The 26681-nt window shown below is 47.3% G+C and overlaps 1 protein-coding gene across 3 annotated transcripts in view; it reads left to right on the top strand.

Annotated features, from left to right (window-relative positions):
- The window catches only part of kiaa0586 (KIAA0586 ortholog), a 91795-nt gene that overhangs the window by 39150 nt on the left and 25964 nt on the right, over nt 1-26681 (top strand). For 2 of the 3 annotated variants that reach the window (XM_020054052.2, XM_010904955.3), the window contains exons 10-21: nt 717-939; nt 2218-2370; nt 4867-5093; nt 10122-10194; nt 13121-13354; nt 14376-14553; nt 14676-14858; nt 20672-20850; nt 20992-21078; nt 23560-23658; nt 25524-25714; nt 25863-25984. In XM_020054052.2, the coding sequence (XP_019909611.2) occupies nt 717-939; nt 2218-2370; nt 4867-5093; nt 10122-10194; nt 13121-13354; nt 14376-14553; nt 14676-14858; nt 20672-20850; nt 20992-21078; nt 23560-23658; nt 25524-25714; nt 25863-25984 (1949 nt within the window). The remainder of the gene's footprint in view (nt 1-716; nt 940-2217; nt 2371-4866; nt 5094-10121; nt 10195-13120; nt 13355-14375; nt 14554-14675; nt 14859-20671; nt 20851-20991; nt 21079-23559; nt 23659-25523; nt 25715-25862; nt 25985-26681) is intronic. The other variant, XM_010904956.3, reaches the window with a different exon arrangement.

Below are 26681 nucleotides of genomic sequence, written 5' to 3'. Positions count from 1 at the left end.
TCATTTGAAATGCACACACCCTGAGTAGGAGAGTGGCTCCTGACTGCATTTCCGTGAACCTCTCTCTCAGATCCTTAGAGTCCGCTCATTATCGTCTCCATCCGTGCCAGTGTAAATAGTGGCCACCACTCCAATATTAGACAGATTACATGTTATGGCCATTGCCAGTCATATAAAACTGATATATAAACAATGGGGCCCACTGTACAGGAAAAGGGCTGAAACTCCATCTATTATAAATATATTTTTCCGGACTAATAACAGCCTAATACATTTGGATTTCGCGGCGTAGCAGATTCCCGACCAAGCGTGGCATAATAAGACACCTGGCCCGATCGCCCTCTGAATGAGCAAAACATTCTCCACACAGTTGAGTTCATTCGTAGTGGCGTGCCATTACGTGGGTGCTTGGATGCTGTCCTGTGTGTGAGACGTGTTGGTGCTGTGCCACCACTCTGGCTGTCTTTCCTGAAGGGCAAACATTTCTCCCGGCTGGGTTGCAGGAAGGCTGGCTTGCTTCTCCACTTTCCTAATGCAGGAAGCTGATCAAGCCTAATGTACAAATTCTAGTCATAATGATGTCACTAAAACCATTTTCTGGTTGAAATGAAGTCAGAGTAACACTAGGGTAGCCGAACTTGCCCACAAATATATTATTTGCATTATCTTAAGAAACAGTGGCACCCACTAACAACCGTGCTTTCTTTTGCTGTCAGGGAAGGCCAACATCAGCAGCAGGTCTCAGATGTTCCCTCTGGAGTCAGAGAGCTGGTCACTGCCGAATTGGTGAAGCACTGTAACACAAAGCACCAAGGACACCAGCCTGGCCTCACACCATCCTCTGGCGTTCCTGAACCACCCAGCTCAGCCGTAAAGCGAGCCAATGATATGCTTCAGGACCTGGGACGATTCAGAACAGAGATGCAGACCCTGCTGCAGGTGAGATGAACTGACTGACTGAGAGGAATGGTTAACCAAAATATACTGGCAGTCAGGCTATACACCTTTTGTCCCTCCACTTTTTTAGTCTCCTTGGATAACCGTAACCGTAACATATATAATGAGAACAAGTGTTTGGAGTGGTTGGAGAACAGAGCCCTGAGGAACTCCAAACTACTGTCAAACAGTTTCAAGGATAATCAAGGTCAGGAGAAAAATTGGTCTACTGCCGTGGCGTCTCACAAAGATTTTTTCATTACGGTAGTTGTGTGTGGCCTTTTCCAATTCGTTCCTTTTTATTTTAATGCAGAGAGTCTATAAGCGGCTGGCGCTGCTCAGTTCCCCCTAAACCTATTATTGGCATATTGGAGACATTCAGACTGGAGAAGGAGATTATCCCTCTACCCACGTATTGCTCAGAGTGACGGAAAGTGCCCAGACACACACACACGCATACATACGCACACACACACACACCCTAGATGGGGATGTTTCCTGTTTCCCTAAATGGGCCAATGTCATCCTCCCGTCTATGTTCATCTGTGGGAATGTGCTAATCTAATTGGGACCTTTACCACTGATGAAATTAAGCCAAGACACGAGTGTGTCTGGTATTCCAATGATCAAGACAGCAATTTCCAATTGTTTCTCCCCCCTCTCCTCACCCCCCGCCTCTCCCCTTAATAAATTACAGCACTTCTTCATCCTTGCCCACGAACGCGTAGCCACGGCGCCTGCCTGTTCCCATCTATTACACTCTGAGCCCTGTCGACGCGGCAACCAGGCATTGAGTTTCCGAGCACGCGTCTGCCGGCGCTGAAAAATTCCATCAGCTTAGAACAATGTAGCACACGGCAAATGACACATTAGCATATGATTGAGGATGTAGGGTGTGAATGGTCTCTGGCCTGCCAGTGTTTCCCTGTCTGTCTTTCTGTCTGCTCTCAGGACGCAGTCTCATCCAGGTCTCCTGGCTCTGTCTGTGGATCAAATGACAGCAGCAGTGGGCCGTTTGGGTCTGCACTCCTTTTCTGTGGGGTTTAATGGCAGGCATGATCGTTCATTGGTGGTCGTTCACTGTTGCAACATGGCCAGACGGTCACATCGTTTTCTATTACTGTGTGTGTATAACGTTTATGTGTGATGTCTTGGTCCTGATGGAAACATCGGTACTTATAGCCGGCACCTCACAGACGGTCTGATGTCATCCAGCCAGATCTGGTCCTCTAAAATGACAGACAGCCCTTTTCTTGTTCCTCCTCCGTGGTTCTTCTCAAGGCTGGCGTTGCCCTTCCTGCCGTGGACAGCAGAGAGACGTTCAGAGAGAAAGCATCAGCCCAGACCAGCAACGCCACGAGCGCTGGCGCCGGCAGAGGCATCCACAACAGCAAGCCGCCCACCACGCACCCGCCTCTTCCCTGCGTCTCCATGGTAGGTTCCCATAGCAACCCCTCCTGCCTGCCTCTGCAGTGCTTGCTTCATGAGTTAGGGAGGACCCCCCCCCCCCCTCCCCCTGCATTCTGTGCTGTACGCTCTGCTGCACATCCATCCAGAGTGAGCCACTGCCGAACAGTGGACAGACACAATGCCACCCCTTGTATCCCAGCAATTTCACCTGTGGCACCATTTTATGGACTGAAACCGATAAATGAGTGCTGTTGTTATCTCTGTTGTACACATGGACCAGATGAGAAAATGGAGAAGAGTCTATAGCTACAGCACAAAGAGATTCTTCCAAGCCCATTTCTAGGTGTTTATTTTAATTTTTTTTACCTTTATTGGATTTTTCTGTAGTGAGAAAGCGTAATAATGTCCATTGGTTGGTTGATAGCTGACCGTCGTGTGATGGTACAACCAACAGGTACTCTATTGGATGTGTCTCGTTGAGACTTTGGCCATTCTGGTGTTGCCACAATGCAGTCCTGAAGAGGTTCTGGGATGTCCGTGGCGCGTAGGAAATGCGCTGTAGCATGCTAGACTATTTCAGTTTGCCACATACATTTCGGACGGAAAGACAGAACTGCTGTCAGTAGTGGAGATGTGAGGAGGCATTAATGAACGTCATCCCTTCACCGCAGCGCACAGCTGCTGTGAAAATGCCATTCTCACTGAAAAGAATGTGACAAATACCTCCCACACTAAAGGAGTTTATTGGTGTCTGATAACAGTGTAAATGGTTTTTATATTGCATTATTTTTGACAGCAACGGGCGACAACAAACAAGCCTCTGCTGGGTAACGATGGCAGGCAGGCAGGCTGTCGTCTGTTCGTCCCCCACACAGCCAGGCAGGGCACACTGATACATTTATACAATATATATATATATCTATATACTAGACGAGAACGCGCTGAGGGGAAGATGAAAGAAACAGCCAAGGTCTGCTCGCTGTATCTGCCTGCCTGGGCCGGGGAAGAAAGGGATGCTTCGTGATAGGGTGAGAGAGAGAGAGAGAGAGAGAGAGAGTGAGAGAGAGAGATGAAGGGAACCGCAACCAGAGAGGAATATTGAGATAGATAACCGTTAAACCAGCCAGGTCCCTATCTTTCCCGGTCTCTCTCGCATCAGCGCAGAACGAGGGATTTGTAGTGAGGATTGGGACTGGATGCAACAGATAGCCTGGCTTATATTGTCTCTCACCGTTGCCTGTCTTACGGTGACAATTATTATAGCTACTGTATTATATGATCCAACGGGAGTGGAAGAGTTTCTTTCAAACAAACGTTTTGACCTGTTTGTGCTTGTGACGGTTTTATAAACCAATGTGTGGAACCAGTCGGAGCTACATATTCAGATATTTTAATGGTCCCTGGGATATTTATTTAAATATCGTTTATGGGTGGAGAAAACTGAATGTTGTACTTTAAAATGGCACGTTACATTGATATGAGTCAGAAACATTTATTAAAATGTCAAAGTAGTCTACACTGTGTAAATAGGATAATTTCGGGTATAAAGTCAGTCTTGCGCAAACCTGATGTTTGTGAGACGATAGGAAATATATCTGTGAGGGATAAACTGGTGTGTCACAGATGATGTCCTGGACCACCACCCTCAGCTAGCAGCACTCGACTAATCAAGTCAGCTGAAACTAACTTGTGAAAGAATACAGACATAGGGAAGAACTCAACGGCATTCTCCTGTTTTCTCCCACCTCGTCTCCTTCTCAAAACTAGTTGGAGGAGAATGGCAGTGGGGTGGGACCGGTGGCATTCTAATCCAATGGGATTTTAGGAGAGAGTTGCGGAGCATGCGATTAAAATCTAACCAATACGCCACCAGGCAGGATGGGTCCATTGAGTGATGCTACTCACCCCAGATCCTGATTCTGTCAACAGCGTGAGGCTGATGGAACCGGGCAATGTTTTTCCATTCCTGAAATGTTCCCTTTTTCTGACTGAATACCAACTAGAGTAGTTTCTTTTTTGGCAGATAATGTGGTAGTCTGCTGCACACATTCTTAGATGCCGTTCTGCACGCACCGTTAGATTGCGTTCTAATTATTATTAGTGCTCCTGTTTTGAAGCTAGTCTTGCCTGACTTGTCATTCTCTTTGACCTCTCTTATCAGGAAGTTTTTTTTGCCCACAGGACTGCGGCTGGTTGGATGTTTTTGTTTGTTGCACTATTCTCTGTAAACCCTAGACACTTCAGTGCGTTAAAAGCCCAGGAGGAAATGTGTTTCTGAGTCACTGGAACTGGCGTGCCTGGCACTAACAATCATACCACCATGGAAATAGATTTTACCCCTTCTAATGATGAATCAAACAATTATTAGACATCTGTCTGCCTAATTTATAAAGAAAGCTATGGCCATGTGCAGCCATCCATTTTCTCTACCGTGCTGCTGTACTTTGGTGTACTCTGTCTACTGGCTATCTCTGTACCGACCTGTGTATTTGTTGTCAAAATCTTACATTTTCCAACCAGCAGTCTCAGGAAGATGTGGTCCTCCGTCCTGGCCTTGCTCCTTCCCGGCACTCCCTCACCCTGCAGCAGAAGAGCCAGCCGTGCCCATCCATGTTTGAGGATGCTGAGAGGGTCCTCCGGCAGGTCAGACTGCACAAGAAGACGCTGGAGGAAAATCTGCAAGCCATGCTGAGGGCTAAAGATGGAGAGACTCTGCACTCCCAGTTTGAGGCTCTCTCCTGCAACAGGTAACACAGAGGCACCCTGTAACATGTCCATACATGCACTCCTATAATCTTAACCAACATCCACCTGGAGCCCAGGAGGAAAAGATACTGCCACCTATTCAGGGTTGGCAAACATGCTGAAGTTTACCTCTGACTCCTTGAATTACTCTGAGTTATTAGGAGCTTAATAGGTCATCCATAACTTCTGGTTTTACCGGGATTTAAATACCAGGTGACATGTCAAACTCATCTATCAATATGGGAAGCTCAAAGAACACAAAATCTTGTTGGCAGTTTCAACTATTTCTCAAATGCCTGGTTGTGTGTTTTACCATGTCAAATATAAATGAAGACCCTGTGTTGCCCTTGGCAAGGGGAGGGTGTTACATTACTAAATGCAGTGGTGTCAATTATATTTTTAGGATTTCTTTGAACAATTTTACCTTACCAAAGATTACATTTCTCTCACATTTTAAGTGTGAGATCAAGTTGATAAAGATCAATTACTTTTCATAGCCTTTTTTCCTATCTTTGCTGAAGGGGCCAATAATTCTGGAGGGCATTGTATGTGTTGATAACAGGTATTGATTAAGCTTATGATAATTTCCTCTAGGGGCCTCCTGGTTAGAAGATAAGTGTGGAAAAATAGCATACTGGCTTAGTGCTGATGGAGTTGGAGAGGTTGCGATGAGACATTGATGTAGATACAATTGGATATGATGAAAATGGTGGGGTGAAGAAATGTCCTTACTGGCACTTTTCTTAAACAATTTTTATGAAGTAACTGCTCCACTAGTTTGTAGCGCCCGCAAAACGCAGATAGCAATTTTAAAGATCAAGAAGACTCACAGCAGTACAGCATGTTCATTTCAGCAAATCTATTCCTGGTGAGACTCGCTGAATATAATATATACCCTCACAATAGTTTGGGTTGTTGTTGAAATGTGCAGAGGGCAAACTGGGAGAATTCAGGGCACTGGCTGCCTGTGCCGAGCTCCATTGTAGCGAGCTGAGAGCTGCGTATCTCCTGCCTGATTGACAGCTGGCCTCAGAGCACACTGGAGGCTGCGCAGGGCTAAGCCAAACAGAACAATCACAGTGACAGGCAGCTGTCGGTCGGGAGGAGAGGACGACCGCATCCCAAGTGACACACTATCCCCTGAATACTGCGCCCTACGTCTCCGCTACCTGCGCACTACATAGGCGGTAGGATGCCATTCAGGGCTGGTGATGACTGCTGCCCTGCCAGCTCTCAGCCACTCCGCTCAACCCAATAAATTCAATGTGATATGCATACTCTGAAGTGACTAGGAGCTCGGAGGGCTCCTCCGTGGCTGAGCCTCTGGAGGTCGACGGCACCTTGCATAAATCGCCACGCTGTTGCGGTAAGTGGCGAGCCACTGCACAGCAGCTGATGCAGGACTTGCGGGGGAAAAGCTCAAGACGTCCTCAGTGTGCCGGAGAGACTGTTGGCGGACTTTGGAGGGCTTTTTCCCTGAGAAATGGTGCACCTCATTAACGGGAAGGGAGATTAATGTAATTCCTTTCGTTCGTGAAGGATTGTTTTCCTTTTCCCAATAGTAACATCCAGAAGGTCAACCTGACACATCGTCTCTGTCTGGAGAACTGACCGGGGGTGGGATCATGCAAACATTATGTGGAGACCGTTGATGATCTCAAATAGAACTCAGAAGATGTCTGATTTCTGTGTTTGATTACTACTAATAATAATGCATTAAACTTATATAGTGCTTTTCTCGCACATGTAAAGACGCTTTATAACAAGTACAAAACAAACAACAACAAAACAGAGCAAATTGGACAATGCAAAGACCGATGTACTGCCCTTCAAAAAAATAATCTAATCATACATACCCATTTCTCCTCATATATTGAATCAGTCATTTTACATCACCAATTGTAACTGTGCTTTTAAAGATTCACAGCCTAAAAGCTCAAGAGCAACAACAACAGCAACAACACGATGCTCAGTGGCATCCATAAACCTAGGTGGCCGGTCTTCTTCTGGTTGTGTCGTGTGAAGTCTGTAAGAGTACATTAACTTTTTGCTCCCCAACTATATCTGTCATGTTCAGATGACCAGCAGTTCACTCAATACAGGTGGACTGTGTCCTGAGTGTTTAGAAAAAATCCAGATCAGCAGCACAACCAAGCGGACAAGGACAGGGACGACCAGGTGGGCACTGACAATCGTTAGGCAGAAACAAGATCTGCTAGACGACCAGGAGGACTTTGGGCTGGGTCAGTTGGGGGTCATCAGGCCAGGTAGTCCTGAGGCTTGGTCCAGAGGTTCTAGTCCTCCTAAGATCCATATAGTGGTGGTGGAGTGGTTTTATTTTCCTGCCTGTAGTTTCAGTGTGACATTTAGAGGGTTCCGGCTGGGTGAGATTGCCTAATGACTCGTGATACAGCACCCAAGGCTGAGCACTTTCTCTCTGTCGTTCTGTTCTCTCCCTTTCCGCCGTTCTCGGTCTCTCCAGAGTGCAGAAGTGGTGGTTTAAAATTGAAATGGAGAAGGCCGGGCTGCCTCGGGTCCAAAAACAGGCTGCTTCTGAGGTAGCAGTCAGCAATATCATCATGTTGAGCCTGGCAGCCGTTTCACTGATTGAGTCACGCGACGTTCTCTCAGTAAGGCCAAGATGGTATTCAAATTCCAACTCTATGGATTCTATACATGCCGTGAATGCTAACGGTGCCGAGCACAGGCAGAGAAGGAAAACAGGAGGTAGTGTGAACACGTTTCCGCGGCGCCGACACACGGCCGACGGCCACACAAGGCCCGCGTCTAACGCCATGTTGGCAGGTTTTAACGCCCGCTCCGGGGGATGCCACTCTCAACGCCTCATTATAACAACCCAAAAAACAGGAGCTGAAATGTCAGCTTGTATGCTAATCGCCGACAAAATGGCAGCCGTTCGCAATCATGAGCTAAAATACACTGATTGCCACCCTCGTACTTTCTTGTGTTTGGCTTCTTCAGTGTTTCACTGCTGGACACATGTTGTCTCTGGCCTAAAGTTTAATCCTGATTTCCCTTGTCTGGAAATTGGAAGCAGACGGTCAGTCATCCACAAGCATTGGCAGTTGGCAGAGACAGATGTTGGAATTTTTAGGGGTTCAGGCAGCCTTGTCTGTGGGTAGTTTTTCGTGTGTTGGGTTACAGAACAGTTGAATGGTCTGTGCTGTCTGCCTTACCGCTCTTAGACAATGAAACACTGTTTCTAGTTTTCATATTTCCAGAGAATTTCCTGATGCTGTTCCGATGAGCATGTTATGCCTGCAGACATGAAGATAAGGATCATCAGCTCCTGTAACTTCCTATCTGTAAGAGTCATAGCATGTTGGCCGTATGATTCTCAAGCCTCCACATTCAGCTATGATTTCCATTTGTTTTACATTTCGTCTTGTAAAGAGAGCTATTGTATCCGAGGTAGACGTGCAAGATAGGTCTTAGAGGACTAGCCTATCACAATAAAGGTTGGCAGGAGGCTTTCGGCATTTTGCCGTAATATAATGCAGGTGTGTTTTCACTGCCACTAATTTACTGAAGGTCACATGTTTCCCTGATGCCACTGGAGAGTCTGCAGGCATCACCTGATTGGGTGCGTAGATCCATCCCAGAACACACACAATCAGAGAGGCACTCAGCAGGGCACAGAGCTTTCATCTGGGTTGGGCTAATGAGGTCTGCTTCTGTGTGTGAGGCCCTGCACTCCTTTACCATCTCTCTTGTTTTCTCTGCTCTTCTCTACCGGCGATGCTCAGTGGGTAGATCCTGGTGCTTGCAACCCCAGGGTTGTGGGTTTAAGTCCCACGGGGGATGAGGATAAATATGTAAAAATATATGCACCCGCTCCTGTAAATTGCTCCATATTAGGGAGTCTGCTAAATGTTTGAAATGGAAGGTAAAATGATCCCTACCTCCTCCTCTAGTCAAGCGTCCTCTGCCCTCCCGCTCCTGCCAGCTGTTCACTTCACTGCAGAGAGCCGACCTCTCCATTTCACTCCTCAGGATCTGAGGGAAATGGAGACACCGTTTGTCTGCCCAGAGACAGCGACTCTCCCCAGCGTCCGCAGAGAGCTAGCTTCTTCCGTGCCTTGCGTGGCATATACCGACACGCGTGTGTACAGACACGTGTACACACACACACACACACACACACACACACACACAGCAGCAGCCCTGGTGGGCTTTCCTCAGTGAGTTGCTGCATTGATTCTGGGATGCATCTGTCAATAGCCTCTTATTCTGTCTGGATAGCTGGCTGGCTAGGCTTTTGGCCTGGTGCTGTATCACTCTAAAGACCAGGAGAGAGAATCTGAATTCTTTAAAATACAGCTCCGGAAACAATTAAGAGACCAGTGCAAAAAATGCCAAAAAGGAAGGTTTTGAGTGAGGACCAGAAGGGTTAAAATTAAGAGACCACTGCAAATTGAACGCTTCTGTTCCTCACTCAAAACTTTTTTGGAAAGGAAAGAAAAAGGTGCAGTGGTCTCTTGATTTTTTCTGGAGTTGTATATCTGAGGATTTTAACAGACATTACTTACAGCACAGTAGCTTCTATTCTGCTTCTATATTCATGTAGCTCTTGAGACGTTTCCTCTGATTACATTGATGTGCTGCTTTCATCAATCACGATGATATAGGATTACCAGGTAGTGTAGTCAAGATAGAGGATGCCTTCTTTGCTGGGGTTAAACTGTCCTAAATGCATGTTCCGACTGTGTGTTCAAAGAGGTAGACCGTCAGGGATCTTGTCTACTGGATATGGGATTACAGGTCGAGCGAACAATGGCCCACGCACTCATGTCATTAAGACGCATAGTGTTTCCTCTTACAGGAGAAATGAGGTACTTTGTTATATGGGTTGAGGTTGGTATGATTTCCAGTCCTGAGGAAGAGCATTTATGTGTGATTCATGTTACGCAGGTTGGGGATAAGGGGTGTGTAGCGTGCGTTCCGTTGGTGAGTAGGAAGATTGGCTGCTGCTCCGCATGCTAAAGCCTCTGTGTTCCTGTGTTTTTCAGGGACACTACAAAAGAGGTCAGGATTAAGAAGACCGTGGATGCATGGATCAATGCTCTGAGTGAGGATATCCAGGTGAGTCGTTCACAAGATCATTATGAATCGTTTAATTTGGTTGGTTCCATAATGGTGGGTCGTATTACAACACCAGGCTTTAATATAACGTTTCACCGATATCAGTAGTTTGCCAGAGTTTTATTGTGATCTGGAAAACTAGGTAAGTATTTCAACTTATTTTCAACCCTTAGTCTTCTGAGAAACCGAAGGAATCCATGCAATTTGGCGTGGATGCTACGTGCTGTTTGAAAGGAAGTCTCTCGGCCACAATAGCCTGGAGGGACTGAGTTCAGACGGCCTTTTTTTTTTCCTAGGCTTTGCAGCAGAGAGAATTCAAACTTATTTTTTTTTCATTTTCAAAATTGCATTCTGGCACATCTGAGGATTGACTCAAACTTGGAGGCGATCGTAGGTTCACAAATTCACTGTGGTAGACGAAGAGTAATGCTCCCTAAAAAAAGCAGAGTTTGAGCAGCCACACAGGCTATTTATTTTACTTCCAGACTTTGCAGCACAGTGATCAATTGAATATCCCCAGGCTTTCAGGTCCTTAAGTCCAAATATATATAATTAATCTGCTGAAACTGAAGAAATGTGTTTAAATTAAAGTCATAATGTTCTTGCTCCTGAATGGCTCAGCAGTAAAGTCAGTGCCTCGCAGTTCAGCTGCGTCATCGCGGCCAGGAGTTCAAATCCTGTTTGCGTCATACCAAAAATGCCAGAGGGCGTCGCGTGGAGCCGTACACGTTAGCTGGAGCGTTTGCCTTGCCTTGTCATGCTCTAGCAACTCCTTGTGGTTGGTCTTGTGCCTCCATGGTCAACCGTAGGTGTTGGCTGGTGAATGCGTTCTCCTCAAAGGGCGTAGGTTGGTGAGTACTTCCTGTTTGAATGAGCCATGTGATTAGACGCTAACAACTTGGGAAGATTTGCTTTGGAAAACAAGTCTTGACCTTTGACAATGCCAAGGGTGGAAAAACCAGGGAAAAATGTCATCTAATACAAATCTAAAGGGGAATATATTTGGATGAAAAATATGTATGTCGATACATATGTACACTCACCTAAAGGATTAATAGGAACACCTGTTCAATTTCTCATCATCATCATCATCTTCCGATTATCCGGGGCCGGAAGGCGTTCCGGAGGCATCCGAAACAGATGCCCAAGCCACCTCAGCTGACCCCTCTCGATGTGGAGGAGCAGCGGCTCTAATCTGAGCTCCTCCCGGGTGACCGAGCTTCTCACCCTATCTCTAAGGGATCGCCCAGTCTGTATCCATTTTGGCCGCCTGTGTCCGGGATCTTGTCCTTTCGGTCATGACCCAAAGCTCATGACCATAGGTGAGAGCAGGAAGGTAGATTGACCGGTAAATCGAGAGCTTCGCCTTGCGGCTCAGCTCTTTCTTCACCACGACAGACCGATACATCGACTGCATTACTGCAGAAGCTGCACCGATCCGTCTGTCAATCTCCCGTTCCATCCTTCCCTCACTCGTGAACAAGACCCCTAGATACTTAAACTCCTCCACTTGAGGCAGGCACTCTCCACCAACCTGAAGTGGACAAGCCACCCTTTTCCGATTGAGGACCATGGCCTCGGATTTGGAGGTACTGATTCTCATCCACACTGCTTCACACTCGGCTGAAAACCGTCCCAGTGCATGCTGAAGGTCCTGGTTTGAAGGGGCCAACACAACAACATCATCCGCAAAGAGTAGAGACGAAATCGTGAGGTCCCCAAACCTGACACCCTAAGGCAGAATGGGAAAGAAAGGTGATTTAAGCAATTTTGAGCGTGGCATGGTTATTGGTGCCAGACGAGCCGGTCTGAGTATTTCACAATCTGCTCAGTTACTGGGTTTTTCACGCACAACCATTTCTAGGGTTTACAAAGAATGGTGTGAAAAGGGAAAAACATCCAGTATGCGGCAGTCCTGTGGGCGAAAATGCCTTGTTGATGCTAGAGGTCAGAGGAGAATGGGCCGACTGATTCAAGCTGATAGAAGAGCAACTTTGACTGAAATAACCACTCGTTACAACCGAGGTATGCAGCAAAGCATTTGTGAAGCCACAACACGCACAACCTTGAGGCGGATGGGCTACAACAGCAGAAGACCCCACCGGGTACCACTCATCTCCACTACAAATAGGAAAAAGAGGCTACAATTTGCACAAGCTCACCAAAATTGGACAGTTGAAGACTGAAAGAATGTTGCCTGGTCTGATGAGTCTCGATTTCTGTTGAGACATTCAGATGGTTGAGTCAGAATTAGGCGTAAACAGAATGAGAACATGGATCCATCATGCCTTGTTACCACTGTGCAGGCTGGTGGTGGTGTAATGGTGTGGGGGATGTTTTCTTGGCACACTTTAGGCCACTTAGTGCCAATTGGGCATCGTTTAAATGCCACGGCCTACCTGAGCATTGTTTCTGACCATGTCCATCACTTTATGACCACCATGTACCCATCCTCTGATGGCTACTTCCAGCAGGATAATGCACCATGTCACAAAGCTCGAATCATTTCAAATTGGTTTCTTGAACATGACAGTGAGTTCCCTGTACTGAAATGGCCCCCGCAGTCACCAGATCTCAACCCAATAGAGCATCTTTGTGGTTGGAACGGGAGCTTCGTGCCCTGGATGTGCATCCCACAAATCTCCATCAACTGCAAGATGTTATCCTATCAATATGGGCCAACATTTCTAAAGAATGCTTTCAGCACCTTGTTGAATCAATGCCACGTAGAATTAAGGCAGTTCTGAAGGCGAAAGGGGGTCAAACACAGTATTAGTATGGTGTTCCTAATAATCCTTTAGGTGAGTGTATGTCGATACATATGTTTGTCGATACTGTGTACTATATGTCGATGCATATGTATGTCGATACTGTGTACTATATGTCGATACATATGTATGTCAATACTATATGTCATCACTTCCAGGTCGATATTGCAATGGAAGACCTTGTTTCCCAGAGGAGAGCTAAAGTCAAAGGGTCTACGGCTGCTGCCATACCATTAGCCAAAGAAAGAGGGACCAAGAAAGACTCCACCACCTTCAAGCACAGAGGGGTGAAGGGCAGGATCCAGACTGGTGGGCCACCCAGTCCGGGAGCATCCAGAGGACAGACGGTGAACACTGAGGGGTTGGACAAGGAACACACCCCTGATCGCAATGTGAGTCTGAGACCATCTCCATCACAGCAGGTGGTGAGCGACATGACACACTCACATGGACCGCATTCACTTTGCTCCCTTGTTTAGTGCACTACTTGCAGGTCCAGCTCGCCCATTAAGCAGGATTTGGGATTGACGAGGGCAGCATTTTCCAAGCCAAACGGAGCGAAACTCCCCTCCAACCACACTTCCCACTATTCTGCCCCAAACAATGACTGTTGAACACAGCGCCGGTGCCGCCCTGAGGAAACCAGGCCTGATTACCATTGACCAGGGCACTGGTTAAAAGTAGTGTGCCATTTTGGGTGGTTCTGAAGCGGTGCAGCACTGAACATCCCCTTTCACTCATCCTGTCACAATTAGCAAACGACCTGGTACCCCAGTCCCTCTCTCTGTCTCTCTCTGAACACATCTTTTGTCCCTGCTTTCTTCCATTTCCTTTCTAAAACCCTGTATTTGCCTTTGTAATTTATTTGTCCTTTTAGTGTTGACTGACTCATCGATGGGGCCTGAACAACAAAGTGGTCACACCAGTCTGTGGGCCTGTCTGGCTAATCTCCCCATCTGGATATGAACACGGCGTTTCTGAAGCGTCCGCCACGGCTATTTAACCAAATGAGCTGTTATAACTGCCCATATGTTTCCACCCGCATTGATTAGTTGAAATAAGAAGAATAAAACCTAAACCAGAACGAGGACAAGGCTGCTTATCTCCACGTCACATGCCTTTGTGGGTTGCTTAATGGCTGCCCTGTTGCCATTAGTGCCGTAACAACATACATAACCTAGCAACCGGTAGTGTTTAGTTTACCTTGTGGCCTGGTTGTCTAGATGGCCGTTCCTTTGTGTACAAACCTGTCGGCTTCTCCCTTTATTGCCAGGACACCAAAAGACAAAGCCACAGACGGCACTTGAGACGTCCGACTGAAAACTGCTTTTGTCTGAGCAAAGTGTCCGTCAATCATAAAAGAACGTTAATCCGGTCAAGCTTTGTGCTTGTTACGATCTGTTCTTATTACAGAGTTGGTGTGGAGAGATCAAATCTGGACAGGACGCTGAAAGTTATTTGGTGACTCTCTACGGCAAGGCTTTATACGAAGGCCGTAGGAGGACACTAAAGAAAGGGCCCTACCTTCGTTACACCTCTCCCTCCCCCAAGTCCAAAGCTCCGCGGCCGAGGGTGGTTGAGAGTGTGCGAGGTGAGTTACTCACCAGATACTCGGACAGGCTAACGTTTTCGCGCCAGCGTTCCTATGACGGCCACATCCCTTTCTTCAACACCTTATCACTCTCTCTACCCCCCCCCCCCCCCGACCTCCAGGGGTGAAGATGAAGTCATCTAAGACGCAGACCTCTCTCCCGGCTGGGCGGTCAGTCTCAACCCCCATGTGCGCCGCAGCGCCTGCTGAACCTCAGTACATCTTCAGCCCGACCCGTGGGGGAGCCCCGGACCACCCCGGGACCCTGCTAAAGGGCTACCTCATGCCTGTGGCCATCCCGCTGGGTAAGACGTCGACACCAGGGGGTAACATGCCCTGTTCACGCCACCCGGACAAGCCCCACTGTGCTGACATAAAGTATCCCTTTACTTGAGGGTTTTCCGAACATGTTTTCGTTATAACCATGAGCCATTGCACCTGATTTAATTTGTTTTCACCAATCCTTGTGCTTTTGACTGATTTAATCATGTGTGCCGTGGTTTAAGGTTAAAACAGTCACAGGAATTGTCTGGGTAGGCCAGAGGAAAGGGCTGGAATACCTTTGATTTAGTTAATAACCGACTCCCTGCTGTTAGTTGGCTGTGTCTCACAGGATATGTAGCGCCTTTATCACAATGACATGACTACTGGACGGACCTATTATTGGATTGTCCTGCTTTGTGGGCCACTCTGTTCATCTCAGTCCTCGATCAGCTCAAATGTCACTGGATGACACACTCTCTCACCCACACAAATACACTGGCAGAAAGTAATAGTGAGGGAAGAGAAGAAAACTAAAGCACTTAATTAGTATTAGCTTAATTATAGCTTCTCTCCTTCTGTCTAATTCCAAGCCTCTATTCTATTTTAATCACATTATAAACTAAAGAATAACCTGGAAATGAATGCATTCTATGGCTCTAATTTTTTTTAATGGCTGAGTCTGATAGACTATCTACTCCAACAGTAGTATTTTTGCTTATTAAGTCTAGCAAATATAGAAAATGTTATCACAGGTTTCATTTAATTTCGTATACGTTCACTAATGTAATTAAGTTTAGGACTATGGAAACCTTTCGGAGACAGTTTTTAAATTATAATCAAGGTTTGGATAATACGTTTGTTTTCTTGGATGATAAGTTTTTCTGTTCAATAAAAAATAAAATATATTACTATTTAGAGAAAAAATAAAATCTTTGTTTCGTAACATCTGCTAATATCTGATAATTATCCTGTGTGAAATATCCGCACCTGCTAACGGAAAATGAGAAATGAGCATTTCTGATATGAGCTGGTCGGTAACGCACCAGCAGCGGAGTTAAATTAATGATGCATTGTATCTGAAAGGGAATATCAAATATTTTGATTCAAGCTGCGGTGGGCAATTTGCATCTTCTCTGCATTGTTGACCTCTTGTGTTGGTAGTTTTTTCCAGCTTGAGAGAACAAACGACGTCAGGTAGCATCTGCAATGCAGTGTCTTTCTCTCATTAGTGTGTTGGGGAGATTGAGATTAAGTTCCTGTACTCCCTATTATAGACTTACACATTCATTAGTGGTTTGCACACACACACACACACACACAGACTTAGCGTGGCAGACTTATTGGGGAGCGTCCTGATAATTCCCTTTCAACGGCAATAAAGGCTGATTCATTCTTTATTTAATAAAGGCCTGTCTGAATGGGGCGCACCTGATTTCAACCAACCCGGCATTATAATGCTGTCCCACAGTGAAGCTGTCTGAGGTTGTCCAGTACAAGAGATTTCTTTCTGCAAATTAAATAGCCATTTTAGTCTGAATCATCTGTTTTCAGCAAGTGTCTTAATAGCGGACAATAACTTCCTCTGATAGCAGCACATAATCAATGTTATTATCTGTGCACTGCTTTCACCTCCCTGGTTAATGGGTAGATAGCGTTTAACGTAACCTCCCTGTGTAGAGTTAGACCGTACTTTTTTAATGTTATTACATACCATCACAATTTAGAAGATAATAATGGTGGTAAATGGTTACCACCAGCCTATTCCCTACAGTGTCAAGTCAGAGAGAAATACAATTACCTCCAAAATTATTGGCGCCCTAAATAAAGATGAGCCAAGGAAAAGCTTGTATTAAATTAACACAAGCAGTGAGGTATATTGTAACTTTCCATCATGTGGAATATATTTGAAGTCATTGATGATTCAAGAGAATCAACCAATATTACACATCTTCATTCGTAAATGTATTTTTAATCAATTACGTTTTTGGTGCACACTCCTCTGCCAAGGAGATGGACTACCTTCCCCATTTAATAGTAGGTTTTAAATAGATGGAATATTCACTAGCCAAGTTATAAAATTCCCTGCATGAGTTTTGGAATCATCCGGATGTTTTGGATAAAATGTCCTGGTGGTTGGGGGAGTTCCTGATTACCTTAACAAGGGACTGACGGTAGTTATGAGGTTTTCCTTGTGTCAGTGCTGGTGTGATTGACCAGAGATATATTTCTGTTTCAGTGCCCATGTCATTTAGCAATGCCATGTCATTTAGCAAAACAAAGTACACCCCTCACATTGTTGTAAATATTTGATTATATCTTTTCATGTGACAACACTGAAGAAATGACACTTTGCTACAATGTAAAGTAGTGAGTGTACAGCTTGTATAACAGTGTAAATTTGCTGTCCCCTCAAAATAACTAAACACACAGGCATTAATGTCTAAACCGCTGGCAACAAAAGTGAGTACACCCCTAAGTGAAAATGTCCAAATTAGGCCCACTTAGCCATTTTCCCTCCCCGGTGTCATGTGACTTGTTAGTGTTACAAGGTCTCAGGTGTGAATGGGAAGCAGGTGTGTTAAAATTGGTGTTATCGCTCTCACACTCCCTCATACTGGTCACTGGAAGTTCAACATGGCACCTCATGGCAAAGAAAAAAAATAGTTGTTGCTCTACATAAAGATGGCCTAGGCTATAAGAAGATTGCCAATACCCTGAAACTGAGCTGCAGCACGGTGGCCAAGACCATACAGCGGTTTTACAGGACAGGTTCCACTCAGAACTCTTTGGGAAATAGACGTATGAGTGCTGCCAGCATTGCTGCAGAGGTTGAAGGGGTGGGGGGTCAGCCTCTCAGTGCTCAGACCATATGCCGCACACTGCATCAAATTGGTCTGCATGGCTGTTGTCCCAGAAGGAAGCCTCTTCTAAAGATGATGCACAAGAAAGCCTGCAAACAGTTTGCTGAAGACAAGCAGACTAAGCATTGTGGTGGGAGTGTCATGATCTGGGGCTGCATGAGTGCTGCCGGCACTGGGGAGCTACAGTTCATTGAGGGAACCATGAATGCCAACATGTACTGTGACATACTGAAGCAGCGCATGATCCCTTCCCTTCGGAGACTGGGCCGCAGAGCAGTATTCCAAAATGATAACGACCCCAAACACACCTCCAAAACGACCACTGCCTTGCTAAAGAAGCTGAGGGTAAAGGTGATGAACTGACCAAGCATGTCTCCAGACCTAAACCCTATTGAGCATCTGTGGGGCATCCTCAAACGGAAGGTGGAGGAGCGCAAGGTCTCTAACATCCACCAGCTCCGTGATGTGGTCATGGAGGAGTGGAAGAGGACTCCAGTGGCAACCTGTGAAGCTCTGGTAACCTCCATGCCCAAGAGGGTTAAGGCAGTGCTGGAAAATGATGGTGGCCACACAAAATATTGACACTTTGGGCCCATTTTCACTTAGGGGTGTACTTTGTTGGCAGCGGTTTAGACATTAATGGCTGTGTGTTGTGTTATTTTGAGGGGACAGCAAATGTACACTGTTATACCAGCTTTACACTCACTACTTTACATTGTAGGAAAGTGTCATTTCAGTTTTGTCACATGAAAAGATATAATCAAATATTTACATAAATGTGAGGGATGTACTCACTTTTGTGAGATACTGTATATTTGTTTGTTGCTCTCAGTAAAGGCTTTCTTCTGGCAACCCTTCCAAGTAGGCTCTTGACACGGAGGTGGGATCTAATTGTAGGTTTGCAGACGCCTCTCCACAATGCCAATAAGTTCTCCTACTGTGGCGCTTCGATTCTGCTTTGCATCCTAAACCATCTTCCTCATTGACTGTGGGCGCAAGATGCACTTGAGTCCTCTGTCAGGAAGGTTTACCACTTTTCCACTGGACATTTTAAGCTTTTCACACAGAATAAGTCTGTGTGAAGCCAACCTGTCAAGCCAAATGAAAATACACAAATAATAACCTTATGCTATCTAGCTTTAAACCAGTTACCTACAAACGCGCTATTGGTGGTTTTTGTTGGATAGAGACAATCCCATCCCTGTTAACTTATTCCAAATGTTTTGGAATATTCAGTAACAACTTCAACAGTGGCAGTCTCTGACTGAAGTATGATGTGAATAACGGAGCAGCAGTAGAATTCAGTTTAAGTTGTCAGGCATACAGAAAGTAGTGGAATAGAGATGTAATACAGAGTTGGCAGTGCTGCTGCTGTACTTGATTCTGCCATTCCTAAATAACTATGCCTCAGCTGAAAGTTTCTGTCTCTCCCATTAATATCTGATGAGGATGGTAACTTAGTATAGCTGGAAGCGGCTTGGACAGCGAAGAACAGAGCAGGCAGTCTGTGTGTGAATTAACCAGTCAGAGACATTGTGTCACGATGCGGGGGTACAGATTAGAGCTGACCTAATTCTTCTTCTCTGGCTGTTAATCCCCAGGGAGGGAGGCTGGGAATGGAGAAGTCCTCCAGGGGCCTGCCAACCCTTTCATCTGCTGTATATGTTCCGACTCGCTTCTATTCCCTGAGACCCAGACACACAGTGGCTCAGCTCACTCACTGACTGGCTCTCTTTCTTTCAACACTGCAGGGCAGTTTGCCCCTTCCCGCAAACCTCTTTTAGGAAGTTGTACAGGAAGACGTTTCTGTCTCTTATTCAATTTTTTTTGCAGTCAATGCTTAAATTAAGTGGCCCCATCTCGCGCTTTAGTGGATATGCTAGAGAATTTTTTTTTGGAGCGGTTGTTTGGACACATCTGTGTGCTTGGAATCTGTGTGCTTGGAATCTGTGTGCTTGGAATCTGTGTGCTTGCTACAAACGAATAAATAAATTAAAGAAGCTACTGTTTGCATTGGATGCCCTTCAGCGTAATTCTGGAAATCATAAAGCTTATGTTTCCCCAGCCTCAGACTGACAGATGGAACAACTGCTTTAACTCTAGTCCGCTCTGCTCTCTGCAGTCTTCTGTTAATGGGGTCCTGTGTGTTTATATTACGGTGGTCAGGGTGGTGGTTATTAAGGCTTGGGCTGGGCTCTGTGGCCACAAGTGTATGTTAACAGTAGGAACTCCTCGAGAAGCCTTCACCAACCAGTCCAAGCACATATCACACAACGTAACTCCGGCTGAACTCAATAGCTGTTTTTCCTGAACTCCGCCACCCCACTCGGATCCGGCGTTTGCGGGTGGTGTCCCAGGTTCAAGCAGTGGCGGGCCACGCGGGCCCTTCGTTAGGATGTCCTTCGCAACCTCCTTCCCTAACAAAACCCCGGAGCTGTTCAGGAGAAGTGAGAGACAGACGTGCTTTGGTGTGTTTCCATGGAGCCAGCCGTGGGAGGAGAGCAGCTCTCTCTCTCTCTCTCCTGTTAGGACGCCCAGCACGTACTGCTCTTCACTGTTCAGTACCACCACCATCACCCCCCCCCGCCACCACCACCACCCCCGTTGTGTAAATAGGCCTGGGATATTATCTGCTCTGCACCAAAGGGAGAAACTGTGAGAGCTGGAGGCGAGATATGGGAGAGGGTACGTGAGAGGGTTAGAATTGTAGACGTCCCCCTCTCTCTTCGAGTGCATCTGGCTGCTGTGCTGTGGCACCTGTTCACATGGGCTGGTGCCTTAAAGATAAAACAACTTCCGTTTCCTTTTTTGCTAATGGTCAGTGCCATGTTCATCCGACCTCCGGCGTGATACGAATGCCTGCACACCTACCGATAAATATCTGGGTTTGGGCTTTGTTCATCCTTTTACTGTTCTTTAGTCGAGTCGAGTGAATAATGTGTTTTGTTTGTCTTGATGAGTCAGTAGTGTTTAAAATGTACCCCTCCCCCCAGGCCAGCCCAGAGTGGATGGTTTTGCCCCCCAGCCTTCCTGTGTCTTAGTCAGTGACCGTCCGTTGGTGGTGACCCCCTCCGACCCACCCAGACCGGCCCGTGCCTCCTGGGAACCCAACGCGGCCCTCCTAGAGGTGAAGTCCGACCGGGTGAGGAGACGACCTCAGCTCCAAATCCAAGTAAGGGTCATCCCATCAGCGGGGCACTGGCGTCACGGCGCCCTGATATCGTCCGGCACGTCCGCATCATCCCGTATGTACTGGCCAGTTGTGTTTGCTGTGTATTCTATATGCTAATCTGCCGACGTCTGACCACGCCAGGTCCAGCCCAGTGTGAGCATCCAACCATCATCCCCGAGCTCCAGCCCGAGTCCTGTTGCCCCTGCTGACCCGCCTCCAGACACACAGGTACGGTGCTGTCATATAAACCCTGGGTGACATATCAGCCCTCAGACTGAAATGACCCAGCCCCCAGCGACGTGAGGGCCCGGCGTTATGCAGAACCATAATGTAACGTTGTACAGTAATGGTCCCCGGCTCCAGAGAACATCCGTCAACCGGCTGTTGGAGCGTTCCGGTGACCCAAGCGGTTGTAGCATGGCTAGTGTTCTGGACAAGCCCATCACACGCCCGCCCCCCTCCCAGAGCGGGTCTCCCTTCTTGCTGAGTTCGCAGACCCGGGCTACAAAAGGCACTTTGACTGAGAGGTGTGGTAGTATCCGTGTGGGGAGCGTGGGGAGGGCCCACGTGCGGGGCTCTTCGCGCCTGTCGCCATGTCTGCCCTGGAGACACCGGGGCCACTCCCCTGCCAGCGTTTCCACGCGCCGTGAGTCCCAAACAACGCCTGGTGGGCCCTGGTCGAAATGACCACACTGTGTAGGAAATTGGATGGTGGGGGGGGGTTGGTATACGCTCCTAGTCTCCCACCTCTCTGCGTGATCTACAACGCCGCTGGCTTCCCCAGTAATGGTTCCGTGCTGGCCTGGCTGTGATGTGCGGCTGGCAGAGGGCCCGTAACGTCTCCCTTCTAGCAGCTGCTGTCAGCCCACTGAGGTGGATACAGGCGGCTGTTTGGCCGCGCTCCAGGCCCTGGGGGACGCTGATCGGAGATATTGATTCGCGGCCGCGCTGCATTGCGCTTGCGCGCCGTTGCGCCCACATTAAGATTATTAAGATTCCCGCTGTGTTTTTTGCTGGGAAGCGTGAGCGCGTGGACGTGAATTCGGAATGAGGTCGTGGGGGCAGGATACGCTGCAGTGCTGCTCCCGCTGAAGGAGACAGCCCCTCTTCTCACGCGCTCAGCTCGGCCCCAGTCGGGCAGACACATCTGGTTGCCTGGCAACCGATGCGGCTTCTCCCCCGTTTTGCAGTGGGAGTGAGTCGACGCGGGGACAAAGAGGAGCGCCGTGGAGCCGGGTCTGACGCCTGCCTGCTGCAGTGAGCGTCATACCCAGCCGACATCCATCCTCCTACTCGGAACCAAAATAGAGGCCCGATCTACTTCTGCTGATTTCAGCTTTGGTTAAGGCCAGGAGCATCGCTTAACGATTCCTGGGGTCTGACGTCTGGTACTCGCTGGAGGTCTGAACGTGTTCTCAGCTCTCTCCCTGCCGGCAGATAGTGCTTTGTCATAACTCTTTCGGTTGAGTCATGTTTTTACTATGTACTCAATGTTTTACCAGTCCACCCTGACTGGGTTACATTCTCCAGATTAAAAATGTATGTTTCGCGCCGGCGTACTTTGGTTCTGTTTGGAACACTGTAGACATGAATTACTTACTGAGAAACAGCGGTCTTCAGCCTGTGGGTGAAGTGTTTTGAGGTATGTGTTGTTACCCATTTAGGCATGTTCTCCCGCCATGCCTCTGAGATGGTGAATCACCGGGCCGATATTGACCTGCTCCGTGTCTCTCACTCCATTGGCCCGTCCGTCGCCACCTATCTCTCCCCCCACCCCCTCTGCTGACTGTGAGCTGAATAATGTGTCGGCTTGGTTCTGAGCCTTTCTCTGCAGCACTCAGACCGTCGTGTCTGGGAGCCAATATGGCTGCAGATGGCTGTGGTCGCGGTCCAGGGTGGACACTGCCGATGTGGCTTCTCACACCCTGGCTGTGCGTTCCGTGTCGCGTGTATGAGCCTAGCACTTTTCACTGCGATGCCCCTGGCCGCTCCGGCTGCCATAATGCCGTGTTTTCGGCTTGACTCTCTCGCCTCTGCGGTGTGACGGTGTGTCAATGAAGCCTGGCCGTCTCAGAGGTTTCTGTGGCACAACCTGAGCCGTGGTGAGGTCATTTAAACATAATAAACAATGTTGATTCTTGGCCCTTCAGAGCCTCACTGAACAGTGCTCAGACTGTATGGACCTATCAGCGACACCGCTGAATGTTTCCCATACTGTATTGACCAATCAGGGACACCGCTGAATGGTTCCCATACTAGGTTGGCCTATCAGGGAGACAGCTGAATGGTGCTCTTGCTGTGGCCTCTTGCAGTCATCTGATATAAATCTTTGGAACTTGGTGTTAATACTCTCTACTGTAGATTCAGCGTTGAGACAGGCGAGACTTAGCGAGAGGCTAGCATTCATTCAGATTGGCCTATTGCGTCGGATTGATTGGTTTGTACTTTCTAAATGAAAAGCAGGATGAATGATCGCCTCTCTCCCAGGGTGTAGTTCTTTATTGTTTACGGTCAATAGCCGCACACAAATCTTCCACTGTCAACACAACCCTGTCAATAATAATTGGTTTTCCAGGCATTTGTCAACCCTATAGCGTGAACTGCAAGTGTACCATAGCTGAGGGAAGGAGTGCTAATTATTTCTTGTTTTCCCAGTAGATAGAAAGTAGCTAAATAAAGTAGCGTAATCAATCCATGGTCTTATTGCAGCCTGTGGAGGGGAAGCATGAAGAACAGTGGGGCGATGATGAGGCAGAGGACAATGGTTTCCCCGGAACACATTTCCTGGAGGTTGCTGACATTACCCAGGTATAAATGGTCCATTTGAAAATCCATTTGTGTGTGTATATGTGTTTTTGTGTGTGTGTGTGTGTGTGTGTGTTTCTGTGTGCTCATGAGCTTTAGTGTTGGCAGAGCTTGCCACAGTGTATGGACGTGACATCTGAGTCACCAGCTCAAGGGCGTCTAGAAATCAGGTCCACCGCTTCCAATGCTTTTAACCCCTTTCAATCTGCACAGACATTAACCTCCTGGGTAGGCTCGCTGAGATATCGTAGAAGGAACGGATTCTTATATTATTGTTACTACAGTCAGTTCTGCGTGCCGTCGAGATTTAAAATTCAGAGCACTGGCGCGGTGTAGCTTATAATTCTCCTCACGACTACTCGTTGTCAGATACACAGTCAAATTAATTTTCTCAAATGGAAAGGAATCGTAAATGGAGGTGGATTTCATTAGGATCTCTGGTCAATAACACACTTAATACGTTTTTCACCGCCAATTGAAACGGTTGTTGTGCATTTTCTCTTTGTGTGATGCACTTATATTGTCCAGCAGAACTCCAGAAGCTTTGCTGGGAAGTTGTATGTTATGTAGATCTGCCATCCCTCAATGCGGGATTCCACACAATGCCATACGCTCTCCATATTCATTTCTAACAGGCAGTCAAAACAGCACTGCAGCAAATTGGACATTAAGGCAGGAACCACACGGTCATACAAGGGCAAGCACTTAGTTAACATAGGAAATGCTCCCGCCGTCATTAGTGTGGATGAAGACTTAGGAGAACAACAGAATTCATGGCTGTCAGACAGAAGAGAAAGCGAGGAATATCTGTGCGTTTCCACAGTGCCCTCTTTTGGCCAGGATGTGAACTACACTCAGTCATGGCCGAATGAAATGTAGCTTTTTTGCGGCATTGATATGCAATAGAAATAATGAAAGTCGAGGCAAACGAGAATTTGGACGTCCAGTTGAAATGCAGCATGTGTCCCCAACAGAACAGTTTTCTCTACATAATGCACTAAACATAACACAGGGAAGGTTTTAGTCTTAGGAGTACCCTAGATAGTGAATGTGGTGTCATTTGGAACGCATGAGTTCAGCTGCCAACCACTGTGTTGAATCACTGCTGGTTACTCAGTCCTCCCAATGGTTTCGACTGTGGTCATTTAGATTGAGAAATATTGTTCCAGCAACACGCACATTTCCAAAACTGTTGAAGCTGTAAACATTTTAATTTGGGTCTGGAACAATTGTCCGCAATTAAGCCCTTATTCAATTGTGTTCTTTCCCTGCAACCACTCTTAAACTTTTCCCAACAACCTAATAAAGACCATTCAAAACACATCCTTCAGTCCAAAAATGATGGAGACATCAGTGAACATGGGCGGTCGAGTTATACAATCCTGCTCTGTGTCCCCAACTCCGAATGCCTCAGCCCTAGCAGTGTTTATTCATTTCAACGTTTTAATGAAGCAGTAAACTTCAAACGGTCACACAGCCTCCTTTCTAGGCAACCCACTTTCCCTCTCACCCCCCCCCCCCCCCCTCTGGAGTGGAGCCATGGGAAATTGGATAGGAGAGCCAACTTGACCCAGCCTTACCTATCATTACAGCTAGAAGAATCTGCCAGTAATCCAAACCAGTGACCAAATATTTTAAACGAGCGCCATTAAAACCACAGAAAGCAATCCAAAACCCCAAATCTCATTTTCATCATGACCCTCCGTCATGTTTCTGACGGTTGCTTTCTGTTCGATTTTCTGACGTGAAAAGTGGGGGCCCTGGGGGGAACAGTGGGGAACCCCTGTGCTACTGAATTCATTTAGCGATCCCTGCCCGCCCCCACCCCTTTAAAATGGACATGTATTATTTGCATTGTTTACCGTCAGGATCCCAAGGACGTTGAAGCTGAGGAGGTGTTAGAGGGTCCAATAGAGCTGAACGGTCGGGCCTCTCCTCCAGCTGCCATGTACCACGGTCCCGCATTCCCCTTCTACCCAGTGGACTCCCTACCCCCCCAAGACCCGGTCCTCAGCTCCATCCAGCACAGAGCCACCCTGGAGAACAGGCTGGTTGACTGGTCAGGACCTTCATCCATTATACATAGTGTAACATACTTTGTGGCTCTTCTTGAAGATAGTGTCATTTGAGGTCAGCCCCGCGGGTGAGCTGAGTTCGGCCGGGTTCAGGGAGGTTATGAAGAGGCGGTTATTGGTTTGTTTGTGCAGGGTGGAGCAGCAGCTGATGGCCAGGATGATCTTAGAGATGTACCGCCCCCCCGTTTCTGACCCCGCCCAGGACCCAAGCCCCGCCCACTCCGAGACGCACGGCAGCGTTACCTCAGACATAGGTGAGGGTTGTTTACACGGCATACACTGTACTCTGCGTCAACCCGCATGACCTCTGCCACCCAACCGCCCGTACAGAAGGAGGAGACTCGGCCCACGCAACGAAACCTAACCGAAGCTTTGTCCTGCGCTGGTGTGGGAGAGCCAGGTTTCACTACACGATGACTGGTCCAGGTCATGTCGTCTCCAGAAGGACGTGCATGCGTGCGCGCATTGAGACCCGGGGGCTTCGTCTAGCCACCAACCACAATGCTCCTGTTCAGGAGTCACAAGACTTCCCTCCCGGGGCTTTTAAAACTGATTTCAAATGGGGTTATCTGTGCTTTAAAATGTACTGACCTTTAAACGGAACAGGGGACCTAGAACTCATGCCCTTGGTTCGAGTGCATGACCGCCCTTTAGATTTTGTCCAGATCAATAGCAATGTACTGAAGCTCTGCTGTCTGTACTTCTTTGCCTCATCTAAAGCTGGTCCTCATGGTTTCTTTGAGTGCATGTCAAAGCCCCAATATAATATTCTATCTTCTTCTTCTAACATTGATTACTCCTCTCCTCGCCTGGCGTTAGTACAGATTGCCGTCAGAATACTTAACCGAGGGACTGCCAGCAAAGTTAGCGGGCCATTGATTCAAAGTTTGTCACATATAGCACCCTATTGCCTTTATAGTGCACTACTTTTGCCAAGGGCCCACTGGTGCC

Source organism: Esox lucius, chromosome 15 (genome assembly GCF_011004845.1).
Source record: "Esox lucius isolate fEsoLuc1 chromosome 15, fEsoLuc1.pri, whole genome shotgun sequence".
Classification (NCBI taxonomy): domain Eukaryota; kingdom Metazoa; phylum Chordata; class Actinopteri; order Esociformes; family Esocidae; genus Esox; species Esox lucius.
Note: the sequence above shows the minus strand (reverse complement) of the source record. Positions and strands in the feature narration are given on the sequence as shown.